Source organism: Gadus macrocephalus, chromosome 7, assembly GCF_031168955.1.
Source record: "Gadus macrocephalus chromosome 7, ASM3116895v1".
NCBI lineage: Eukaryota > Metazoa > Chordata > Actinopteri > Gadiformes > Gadidae > Gadus > Gadus macrocephalus.
In genome coordinates, this window is record NC_082388.1 from 13,438,226 (window position 1) to 13,450,278 (window position 12,053).

General features: G+C 49.4%; 2 protein-coding genes across 5 annotated transcripts; one reads left to right on the forward strand and one right to left on the reverse strand.

Moving 5' to 3' along the window:
* Positions 1-119: 119 nt before the first annotated feature.
* LOC132460836 (ras and Rab interactor 2-like) lies at positions 120-4,823 on the reverse strand. Of its 4 annotated transcripts, none has more exons than XM_060055761.1 (8): positions 4,694-4,823; positions 4,356-4,448; positions 3,373-3,573; positions 2,980-3,094; positions 2,679-2,751; positions 2,365-2,456; positions 551-2,061; positions 120-507 (listed from the first exon to the last, which is right to left on the reverse strand). In XM_060055761.1, the coding sequence occupies exons 3-7, from the start codon at positions 3,571-3,573 to the stop codon at positions 833-835; spliced, it is 1,710 nt and encodes a 569-aa protein (XP_059911744.1). In that variant the 5' UTR covers positions 4,356-4,448; positions 4,694-4,823; the 3' UTR covers positions 120-507; positions 551-832. The 4 variants fall into 4 exon arrangements, with proteins under 4 accessions (XP_059911744.1, XP_059911742.1, XP_059911743.1 ...); XM_060055759.1 differs by having other exon boundaries at positions 4,212-4,448; XM_060055760.1 differs by lacking the exon at positions 4,694-4,823 and having other exon boundaries at positions 4,356-4,597.
* Positions 4,748-11,133, forward strand: LOC132460839 (RNA-binding protein 4-like). Its single transcript, XM_060055767.1, has 8 exons — positions 4,748-4,889; positions 5,529-5,705; positions 5,886-6,070; positions 6,267-6,461; positions 6,645-6,757; positions 6,927-7,205; positions 7,310-7,545; positions 7,681-11,133. The coding sequence occupies exons 2-8, from the start codon at positions 5,548-5,550 to the stop codon at positions 8,168-8,170; spliced, it is 1,656 nt and encodes a 551-aa protein (XP_059911750.1). The 5' UTR covers positions 4,748-4,889; positions 5,529-5,547; the 3' UTR covers positions 8,171-11,133.
* The last annotated feature ends 920 nt before the right edge of the window (positions 11,134-12,053 follow it).

Genomic DNA, 12,053 nt, shown 5'->3' on the forward strand with positions numbered 1-12,053 from the left:
GTGATAAAAAAAATCATAGATCTTGCATAGGAAATATTAGCATGAGACAATATCACAGGAACAGAATAAAGAGGTGAATAATGCCGATAAAATGCTTATACAAATGGAGATAGCCATACTTTTTTCATCGAATTTGAAGGCTTTAATTTTCTGAAATAATTGTATTATTCTAAACTGTATTGCACAAGCCACAACAGTCATAACACTTGTCAATGAAGTCCACTGGAGGCTGACCTTAAGGTTAAGTATATAAAATAAATTTGGGGGATTTCATAAAAATACTGTTGACCAGGGATGTACGACCCAAAACATGGTCGCTCTCCAAATAGTTAATGACATCGGAATATGTTCTCAAATTTCTTAGATTTTATGACTTAAAACTCCCACATACTACTAAAGGCCTTTTTATGGTCCCACGTTCCCGCAACGCAATGACCACGCAGACGCTTCAACGCGGTCGTGAACGTTTATGGTTCTGCGTCGGGTTTTAGTAAGCGGATCACAGCCCTTCCTGCTGCATCGCCTTGACGGAAGGCGATGCGTCAATCACAGCCCTTCCTGCTGCATCGCCTTGACGGAAGGTTATGATTTTTGTTAGGCGCACGTCTGGCCCTTGCGGTGAACGCTAGGAAGGGTCCACAAGGACGTAAGTGGTCCGTAACCCCCTTGCGTGTCGCGAACGTGGAACCATAAAGAGCCCTTGAATAATCCGGGAATGGCTGTTGTGTATCGCTCGGTCAAGTAAAGACTCCAAACAGGACCACACCTCTATTGAAACATAAGTCTGAGATGAACTTCCAGCTGTGATCCGCTTGATCGTACCATTATGCGTTCAGGGGAGGTTACTACTGGGGGTGAGTGGACAGACGCCCAGCTGCGGGAGGGGCGATGGGGACAGGCTCTCTTCGTCCTCGCCCTCTGAGCTGCTGAGGGAGTCGCAGCATGCTGGGTTGTTAAGGCTAGATGCATAAAGCTCTTCCAAAAGCAATCCCATGGCTTCCTCCCCTTCGTCCTTGCTGCTCTCGTCATCCTCGTTCTCCTTTTCCTCCCAATCTCCTCGTCCCTGACCGCCCTCGGCGGCGTTCTCGGGAGCCGGTCTCAAGGCTGTGGAACACGGCACATGATAGGCGTCCTCCACCGTGGGCGAGGCGCAGGGAGAGGCGAAGGGCGTCGGGGAGTACGGCAGCATGGGAGAGGGGCTGGGCGACTGGTAGGGCGAGAGCGAGGGAGAGTTGTGTGGGGAGAGGGAGGCCTTGAGGAATGGGGGAGGGCATTCCATGGGTGAGGGAGTGTGGGAGAGGAAGGGGGACCCAGGAGCTGAGGCCTGGGGGTGGACGAAAGGGGGCTCAATGTAGTCTGACTCGGCCCCAGCGTCGTCCGCGTCCCTGGCCTCCTGTCCTGCGGGGATAAGCCCCACTTCCACCGGTACCGGGACCTTCGTTCGCTCCTCCTCCTCCTGGGCCCCCGGTCCGGGAGATCCTGGTGGGGCTCCCACGAGGGCCTCTTGGGTTAGGGTTGCGTGTGCGCCGGGTCTCGGCGAGGTCTGACCCTTTGGCGGACACTGCGGGGGGAGTGCCTCCAGCGCGAGCTTGGCTTTACATTTCCCCCTGGTCTTGGGCATGAGTGGCGGGGGAGGGGGAGGAGCCAGAGGAGGGGAGAGAAAGCTGCTGGTCTCGGTGGAGACCCTCACCTTCAGGCTGCGTTTGAAGAGCTGGCGTCGGTGGAGGACACTCTGGGGCTGGATGAAGAGCGGGTTGACGAAGCACAGGGCGCCCGAGCCACAGTCCAGCTCCCTCGGGCTGCGGGTTGTGATTGGACAGAGCTTCTGGAACACGGTGGGACTGGTCATGGATTGGCTGCAAGCAGCATGACTAGGCGGCAGCTGAGGAATCTGGTTGGCTGGATGAGGTTGGGGGAGGGAATCTGACGCAGCCGTGGAGGGAAACTGAGCAGCAGGAGTCTGTGGCGAGTTCTCTGTAGCGCCTGGGTCCGTCTTGTCGTGGTCCTTGGCTTTAGGGGTCCCCCGTGGACCACGGTAGTTCAGCTGGGAGCTCCAGAATTCTACAAAACAGACAATGGTCATTTCCATTCCAGGGCGTTCCATATATTTTCTAACCCTAACTCTAACCCTATAGGCACAAAAATGTAGCGTTTGGATGGCCCATTGTATACCTATTATAACATGTGGTGGATCGAATAACATTGACCCTAACCCAGCACTAATATAAGCCCATCATGAATGACAATTGCATGTGGTTTAGATATGCTGTAAAAAATATTATGGGATTAGTTACTCTCCAATATATATATACAATGTATACATTGAATGAGAGAGACGATACATCAGGTTTGGTATAAACCTACCGATTCCCATATGCGAGATTGACTCCAGCTGCTTGTGGGAGGTTGCCTTGGCGATGGCCTCAGGGAGCTCCAGGGGGAAAGGGAGCACATCCCTGGCAGAGAGGACATGACAAACACCACCGTCACCCACCGCTGAACCCACGGTGCTCTGCTGATGGCCAGTCAGCGGTGAAGGAATGGCTTTGAGAACAGACATGTTTATGTGTGGCGAGGGCATGAGAGGGAAAAAATGAGGAATGAGAAGGAGACACAAACGAAGAAATGAGTTGGGAGAGGAAAGACGATGACTTGGCAGAAGACCGGAAGACCAGTACCTGCTGACGCAGTAGAAGGCTATGAGCCGGGGGAGGTCTGGAAAACTAATGGCTGATGACTCCAGGCAGAACGCTGTGAAAGTAGCGGTAAGGCTTTGGGTTTGAATGATAGGAAATGTGGTTGATTTTAAGCATGGAATTAGCTATAGACATTATAAAAACACATGCACACTTTATTGTTTGCTATCCAAATAAATGTTGATACTTCACAAGAAGTGTACAGGAACAGTTTGTTCTCCATTTCCCATTCAGATGAAGCAGCACCCCTCTGTGCATCTCTATCCCATCAGAAGAGTCTTACTGGAATGCTGCTCCCGGATGCCAAACTGCTGCACAAATGATGGAACGCAGTCGTCAGTCAGACGGACACAGAGCACGTTTCTCCTGGATGTACGGGAATTACGCACCAGAAAGGCCTGCACGCACATAGACACACACACACACACACACACACGTCAATTGTAGCCTTTCTACTGCAGCTATTAACTACACATAAAAAAAACGGAACAAGAAGTTTCTCAAGAATAATATAATGTAATATTATATATCAAATAATAACTGTTGCAATTCAAGCACCTAGAGATTGATAATGGGAATTCCTCCACACTGCAGGTCTAAGTGTGGTTTATGCAGGACTAAATGCAATTTTTAAGTTATGAATTTGTATGCATGCGATTGCAAGTGGGAAGCAGACCCCAGGCGGTTCCTTCTGCAGGATGTGTAGTGCGGTAGCAGGGTTGATCGGCAGCTGCAGCCAGACTGGCACTGTGAGCAGCAGGCGGTCCAGCACGCTGACACTTTTTAGGGATCCCTGCGCCCTTTGGTGGACAACCCGTTTGATGTCTGATGACGGGGCTGGCTCGGGGAAGTCATACAGAGGATCCTCCTGCGCCATCTAAGCATGCGCGCGTACACACACACACACACACACACACACACACACACACACACACACACACACACACACACACACACACACACACACACACACAAAAGTCCGAAGAATGTAATTAGAGGGAAGGGCCCTCTTAATTGTTGTTGTGCTGCGTTGTGGTTGAGCATTAAAGCAAATCCACGCGTACGCGGACGAACAGCGTCGTGGTTGCGCGCGTGTGGGGAAATAAAGCATGCCTGACGGAGAAGGAAACGAGCCCAGACTTGGTGAACTTCAGAAGCTCGACTTCGTTGTTCAGTAAAATCGTAAACTTTTAAAAGTAAACCTTACAATGACTAGTTCCATGTCGGCAGCATTCACCACATTCACCAAATTCACACAAATGTGTAAATGCGACGAAGTAAAGTTGTTTTAGTTTAAATTAAAATGTGTCCTAATTCAGCAGAACGCATTGAAGCTCCTCGTAGACCGAGTCCGAATCTACAGGCGAGCCCATCCCTGGACCCTGAGAAATATCAGTGGGACAGACAAAGGCTTATTAAAACAGGTTTGTTAGACAACTCTGGTCTAAATCGTATGGTCAGCAATAACTCCAAAATAATAAGATTCATTTAGAGAAAACAATTCACTGTACCTACCTTTCTCTCTCCCGATCCGAGTCTATCGGGTCAGCAAATCAACGATTCAAAACCACATAACAGCGAACTGAGAGGTTTAGTCGTCCCCATTAACCAGAGTTTACATGGAACTAACTTATGTTCTCCCTTTAGCTGATCGCATACCTGGAGCTGTCAGCGTCTCTTCTGTGAGCCCTCCTCCACCTCCTCCTCCTCCCGGCTCCTCCTCCTCCTCCCACCTGGTGCAGCCTGGATCCGCTTCAGAGGCCACAGACAAGGTATTGATGGTATAGCCTACTCAAATAAGGGCTACCTTTTGGGCATTATTTTGTCTTATTTCTTTATATCGTGTGATACAATCACAACGGTTTGAATGATTTGGAATAGACCTTGGCACCCGCTCGCTCATAGTAGTAGGCTGGTAACTGATACAAACTATAGTTATGTGTTATTGTATAATAATGGATAATGTTATTGTAGGATAATTGTGCATTTATAATTACAGGTCCCAGACAGCAAAAGAGCGTTGAATCAACGCTGAATCAACCTCCGCCTTTCCAAACATGTTGAATCAGTCACATGTCAAACAGACGATCACCCTCCATAGCAGAGCCTCGCTCCTGTCCTTGCGGAAGGCGGGCCTGGGTTAAGAGCGGAACCGGATATGAGGTGGAAAATTCACTATTACGCCGCCTTTTGGTAAGCAACGTACCTTTTAAGGTTTCAATATATTCGTTTTATTGTATCTTTCATTGTTAACTACGAAGCAGACTTAAGGATAAAGTAAACTTTTGATGATACGTTTTCGTTTGAGTGTATTGATGAAGTATTCGGTAATGAACCACGTTGGAAAATACGTTATGCTAACGTTAGCCTAGCATCAGGACGCTAACGCGAAAATGTCAGGCGAACTGTAATATGGTTATACTTCATACCTTATGCAACAATTACATTCATGTTGATGAGCTACTTTACAAACGGTTGATCCTCTGGTAAATGGAAATGGGGAGATGTTGGTGACCAAATGTATCGTGCAGCCCCACACACTTAGCTAGTTAAGCTAGGTTTCAGCTAGTCGGGGCTAACTTGATATCCATTCAGTTTCAACCAACGAGGGAAGTTGGACGTTCACAGGATGTCTGTTGTCTTTGTAATTCATTATAAAATGCATATACGGGTTTAGGTTGGACGATCGTGCTTACAGAAACGCACCATTTGACGCCCGAGGGCATCGGTACCGACGGAAGGAAAACCGCGCCACTGGCCATAATGTAGTTCCAGGAATGGCTCAGGAACCGTACTAAACCGTGTTTTTTTTCTTTATTCGTTTCATTGCAGATGTCAGCCGGACATCGAGATGAGTGACAACGTCAAGTTGTTTGTGGGGAACCTACCATTAGACGCAACCCATGACGAGCTGAACAAGTTATTCTCTCCTCATGGGGAGGTCAACACCTGCTCTCTCCTGAGGCAGTATGCGTTCATCACGTTGAAGGGCGAAGGCGCAGCGGACAGGTACGCCGATACCGACTCACTATGAATGCCATCTCAATATGTATCTGACAGGACACTTTGGTTTATTTGTACCAAAGTCCCAGATCACCACGCTCATTAATGTGTGCTGTAAAAAAGAAAAATATGAAGAGAATATGTTTATCAATTGGGTGTTCATAGTGTTGGTGCTTTCCCTGGCAGGGCCATCCGGCACCTTGATGGGAAAGAGTACAGAGGCAGGCCCCTGGTGGTGGAGGAGTCACGGGCACGCCCACCAAATTCCACCAAGGTGTTTGTGGGGAACCTGAGCTCAACATGCACCGCCGATGACTTGCATGGGCTGTTCCAGTCGTTCGGGAGGGTCCTGGACTGTGACAAAGTGAAAGGTCAGGGGATTCTCCCTTTATCATCAAAGCAATGCATGTAGTGTTTAGCAAAGGAACTGCTGGTTAGCCGGCTATTTCTTGATGACAATAAGTGGTTAGCATATTTATCTTGGGTAATCTTGATTCACAATTCGATTTAAATGTCAACTCTGAGGCGATGCTAACAGCGCCAAAACTGTTCCTGTTCGTATTGCAGCAAGGCTGTGTTCCAATGCGGGCTATGCGTTCGTTCACATGGAGCGAAAGGAGGAGGCCTTGCTGGCCATCGACGGGCTCAACGGGACCATGTACAAGGGGCGGCAGCTCTCCGTGGAGCTCTCCAAGGCCCAGCCCCTGATCAACCAGCTGGCCAATCTGGATGCAGCCAACTTGGCAGCGAGTATGGCAGGAGGTAGGTCAGGGCCTGGCTGCTCAAACCATCGCATTGTGAAAATAGTTTTCAAAAGAAATGTATAAATCTCACCAGACTGTTTTTAAAGTTGAAATGAAAGTGAAACTTTCTAGGTAACACACTATATTCTCAATCTAGAGTTCAGAGGTTTAATGGCACTATCTGCCTGTTCCTGCTCTTAAGGTGGTCCCAGAGAAGGCCTTCTCCCCAGACCGGCCTCTTCACTAGAGCATCACCAGAGCCAGGCGGCTATCTTGGCCGCTGCTGCAGCTGCCGCCGCTGGACTGCCTATTCAGGTCAGTCTCGCATATGTCCTCTCAGACCATGTCGTTGACATACATGCACATTTATGCTTTTTAGTAGAATATTACAATAAGTGTTTTCATATTGATTGGTATCTATATTTGGGTGCAATCAAGCTTCATATCGGGATGCACTTTAATATTCAACGTAAACTCCCCTCAGGTTCAGCAGAGTGTCCACAACTCGTTCTACAACACCACGTCGTTCGATCCCACCTACACCGCCCTCAAGGGCCTCACCAGCGCCCGATCGGCAGACGGGGTAAACCCTGCCATATACGGGGCCCTGGCCAGCCAGGTGTACGGCTCAGTGGCCGACCAGGTGTATGATGATGTGGCCAATCATGACACCTCGGCGGTGGAGGCGGACAACCAGTCCAGCACCGATCCTTCAGCGCTGTTTGAGGCGGCGAGAGCCAAGTTCTTCCAGCAGGGCCAGAAGGTCTGTTTAAATATCTAGTTTACATTTAATTCCACAATTCCATCTTCAACAAATGTGTTTTATATTGTGCAAACGTAATAACGGATTGTATCTCGATTTGAAAGGTCCTGGCGGAACAACAGGCCGGAAGGAAGTCTGGCACCATGACGGCAAGCGACCGGGACCGTAGCCCGATCCGAGGAAACCGAGCCCCGCTGCTGCCCGACCCGGTGCCGGGTTCCCTGGGGCAGGGCCGCTCCAAGCGGCGCGCCCTCCTGCCCACGCCTCCCGGTGGGCCCGAGCTCCCCACCGACACCACCACGCCCGCGGCCGCAGAGGGGGCTGCGGACCCCATCGCCAGGTACGTTACGCTTGCACCCAGTCCGGGATGCATCCCACTCTCAAGGCTGGATTATTCATTCTGGTTTGACTCCTTTCCAACGGTCGACCGCCTTCTGATTGGCTCTGCCTTAACCCCCCCCGTGCGTTACTCCAGGTGTTACGCAGAGTACTACCAGCAGATGCAGCAGTACCAGCAGTATCAGCAGTACCAACAGCAGTACCAGTACCTCCAGTACGCCTATACCAACCCTCCGCCGCCGCCCCCACCCCCGCCCCCGGCCCCTCCGGCTAGCGGCCAGGCCGCGGCGGGCTACCCCCAGGGCTCGGCCCCGGCCGGCGCTCCACCCGGCGCCGCCTACGGCGCGGCCACCACCTACGGCGCCCCGGTGAGCTACGACGCCGGCTCGGCGGGATACGGGCCGCCCGGGACCTACGACGCGGCCGCGGCGGCTAGCGGCGGCTACGAGGCCTCGGCGGCCAGCTACGCGGCCACGGGGGCGTACGACGGTTACGGCGCGGGGGGAGCCTATCCGGCGGCCGGGAACTACTCGGCATCCAGACCGTATGAGCAGACACCCGCACACGGGCAAACCCAGCGCCACGATTACCCTTACCATCACACGCCAGAGCCCCCTTACCGATAACCTCCGGCCCCTACCCCCCCCCCCCCCCCCATCCCCCTTTCTCTAAAACATGGCAGGTGTGTGTGTGTGTGTGCGCGTGTGTGCTTGAGGATCTGAATGTGAAGAAGGGACATTGGCAAGCAGAGGGTGAAGGAGATGGACGTCTTTCTAGGCAGGAGGTGGTTTGATGGCCCGGACCCTCACCCATCCTTCATGTCGTTATCTCGTACTGGTGGATGGTGTTGGATGGTCTTGGCCAGCGTTGTGGGGCTGTGGTGTGTAAGGGTTGTAGTTGTCGTGCTGATTTAAATGGTTTCAGGAACCTACGACATTTCCAAGTCACTGTTGGCGGCAATGACACTATTTGTAGATGTTGGGAGTCCAACCTTAATCTGCATGTGGCATCTCTTAAGTGCGAGCTCACACGGACAACCAGACATTTGGGCCCGTTTTGTTTTGGGATAGAGGTAAAACCAATTGCTTACAAATATGATTTTCCAGATGTTAAGGCTGATGACGACATTGGCGGCAGGGATAAGACCGCATTAGCTAGGGAAAAACCGCATGGAGGAATGGATTGGAGCGAGGTCCGCCTGCTTCATTTTCCCCACCACAGGAGTGCCTTTCTACTGATCTTAATATCGAGGAAATAGGGAGTCTCAACCAAGTTGAGTTCTCTGTTGACTTACTAGCTAGGCTAGCAAGTTCTTTTTTATTTTGTCAAGCTCGCAGAATCAGAGGAGTTATCTTTTGAAGCTTTCAGGTCACTATTTCATCCCACATTTGTACTGCTCTGGGTATCACAACGTTGTGTGAAATACCCTGTTGGACCAAGCTTTCTAGAAGGTGATCCTGAGTGGAGAGGCATGTGTTGACCATCGTTGTGATCGCGGCCATCCGAATGCTTCTATTGGTTCATGTGGCCCACTAGCCTTCGTATGGAGATAAAACCTCTTGGATGAGGATTCCTTCATTTATATTTTGTATCCCCATACTCTATTCCATTTTTAAAATAGTCGTTGAACCTCAGAGGCTCTGCCTAGGAGTGTAGGTTTAACAAGCCAATCAGAACACTCTGTGTTGACGTACACAGCTGTGTCCATATGGAGTTGTGTCCCAAATTTCCTATCAAGGCGATAACTGAACAGATGTTAAAGCCATGGTTAAGTTGTATGGTAATTTCGGACACTTCGAAACCATTTATTTAAATTGATTGAAAGGTCATTTGTAGCAATTTCATCCCAATAGTCGAGAAAGGAGTATCTGCTAGAATGCAACAACTTTGAATTCAATTGTTAAAATCACATCCAGGCCACATCCAGAGGATTGTTTCATGATAGAAAGAGATGGTGATCGTCATTTTATTGATTGTATTTTGGAAATTAAATGCTTTAATTGGCTTTTGTGACTAAAATTTTGAATATAACATTTGTTACAACATAGTACAATTCTACTGTAAATTATTATTATCGGCATAGAGCCAAGAGAGCCACGGTTGGCTTAGTAATTATTGTACTGGTCTGGTTTGCAGGTGTGAAGATCTGTGTGAATGTGTGATTCAACGTGTTTTTTTTTAATGTACATTTTCCATAGAAAGCAACTTTGAGGGACCAGTAAGGACGGGTGGATGTCTGCCTTGGGGTGGGTTGACTTGTGGCTAGGGGAGCGTAGCGCGGTGAGCTGGAGGCATCAGGCACTAGTCGGGTCCAGGAGACGGTAAATGGCCGTATTGAAAGATTGCCCACTTGTGGTCTAGAAGCAGCCGTTTGTATGACTCCTCCTCCCACCGCCCCATGTGTGAAATGAGGAGATGGCCACTAAAACCCATACTGACATTATGTCTGCGCATCCCTGACCAAGCGCCCCCCCACCCCAACAGCTTGACTATCTTAGTATTCCAATATATACCCAGAGAAACACAGACCTCCCTTAACACACACACACAAACACACACACACACACGCACGCACGCACACACGGCCCACATGGCTGTTTGAGTGAGTAGTGCTCTGCTAGGTTGTATCACCTGTTGTTCCACGTGCTCCATGTGAACATTCACGTTGCATGCCTTGTTGTTGCTGCTGCTGCTGCTGCTCCAGCCACCTTGTTCCTCTCGCTGATTATTGCAGCTAGAGTGGGGAGGCGGCCTAACTGAGCCCTAGCCATGGACGCACGCCACACGCACCCTGTAGCGTGGGACGGGGGGAAACAGCAGCGTTGTAGGAACTGAAACTGCTTCTCTTAAGGTAAACACTCAGCCAACACACAGCCCCGCACACTCCCGCCGCCAGCTCCTGACGACGACCTCCTCCTCCGAAGACAAGGCAAGACAGCAAACACACACTCGCACAGTACACAGCCCAGAGCCACCGCGGTCCCAAAGCAGCCACGCTGTGTTCCAGGAACACAGCCCGCCCACCCACTCATATTTACCTTTTAGGGAAGGTCAGCGTTTCCAGGGGGTTTTCATTTAAAGCCTGATTCTTCTCTCATTAATATGGATGTGATCATACATTTTGGCACAAAAGACACGGGAATAAATACACACATTACGAACACACGCTCGGATTGCCGAATTAAATTCTTTGGCCTAAATTGGCGCCAAAGCACGGAAGTTGTTGCCAGCACATCCTGAATCTGATTGGCTGTCACGGGAGCGCCAGCCATTCACAGCCAGAGCAGCTGACATGGTACATGCAGCTGGGACGGAGTTGTTTTTATAGCTTTTGTATTTGTCTACCATCGGGGTCATTTTTTGGGGTTAAGTGCCTTGCACACTGGTTAACCCAACTCCCCAATCTTCTATTTTGAACTGGGTCAGGATCGGTTGCTGGTTCAACACTCAAACGCCCTCCGTTCGGTTTTTTCGATGCCACATTAACCTTGTATGAATGACGATGAAAACAGTTATTAGTTTGGTTTGAAATTTGGTTTTGTTCAATGTTCTTTAAAATGTTTATGGTCAATAAATTACTTCAATTGAATCATAGCATTCCTGTGTTTGCTTTACAAAGAAAATCCTATACTCTTTCATCTAACATTTTGGTTAGATCAGGGGTTTTCAAAGTGTGAGAGTGAGCCCCCCCTCAGAGAAGAAATTTCATCTGAGCCCCCCCCAATTTTTTTTTCTAAATACCTGTTTTGAAAGCTATCTTAATTATTTTACACATTTTAAACATCTCTGGGATGTCGGAAAACCCGACGATGTCGTTTGTGATTCATAATATCGTCTGGAGGCGCACACAGCTTTTCGCCGTGATAATATGTATTATATGATATAGATATCTATGAATTATATGATATTATTTAGATATAGAGCTCCAGGACTGTAACGCAAGTGTTGTACATTTCCTTGTTATTTGGATAACCGTTCTGCTTTTGGTGTTATGGCGCAGAACACGTCGGACTCTCGTCTCTGGTATTTCTACAACGAGACTCGTAGTGGGGGTTATCTCAGCCATGGTTGAGTATGATTTGGGGGGAAAGGAACTTTGGCTTTGACTCCCTCAAGAACATGATCCACGAAATGGAGGAGAAAGGGATTGTTGGCCGTGAATGTCTCCCGCTTGAGCCCCGCTTCCCGCTGCCGAGGGACCACCGCCTCGGCGCTGCAGGAGGCGGAGGTGCCTAAGCGCTGACCGGCAACAATCCCTTTCTCCTCCATGTCGTGGTGCAGTCTTCTTCAGATTGATGTGGACGTGGAAGAAGCAGGAACGTCAGAGAACCCAACACGGTCGTTTGAGATTCATAATATCGGCTCACACAGCTTTTGGCTGTGATAATATATATTATATGATATAGATATCTATGTATATGATATTATTTAGATGTAGAGCTCCAGGACTCCCCTGTGCTCTAGCATATTTACAGAACAGGGCTAAAGGCTGTGTGCGCCTCGCCATTG

What these genes read in the sequence shown, in the direction of transcription:
- LOC132460836 (XM_060055761.1), bottom strand. Translation starts at nt 3,573, where the DNA reads ATGGCGCAGGAGGATCCTCTGTATGACTTCCCCGAGCCAGCCCCGTCA. An exon ending in TGCAGAAGGAACCGCCTGGG is followed by an intron (nt 3,095 to 3,372) that starts GTCTGCTTCCCA and finishes ATGTGCGTGCAG; the next exon opens with GCCTTTCTGGTGCGTAATTC. An exon ending in GCCTTCTACTGCGTCAGCAG is followed by an intron (nt 2,457 to 2,678) that starts GTACTGGTCTTC and finishes CCTCTCTGCCAG; the next exon opens with GGATGTGCTCCCTTTCCCCC.
- LOC132460839 (XM_060055767.1), top strand. Translation starts at nt 5,548, where the DNA reads ATGAGTGACAACGTCAAGTTGTTTGTGGGGAACCTACCATTAGACGCA. An exon ending in GGCGAAGGCGCAGCGGACAG is followed by an intron (nt 5,706 to 5,885) that starts GTACGCCGATAC and finishes TTTCCCTGGCAG; the next exon opens with GGCCATCCGGCACCTTGATG. An exon ending in GGACTGTGACAAAGTGAAAG is followed by an intron (nt 6,071 to 6,266) that starts GTCAGGGGATTC and finishes TTCGTATTGCAG; the next exon opens with CAAGGCTGTGTTCCAATGCG.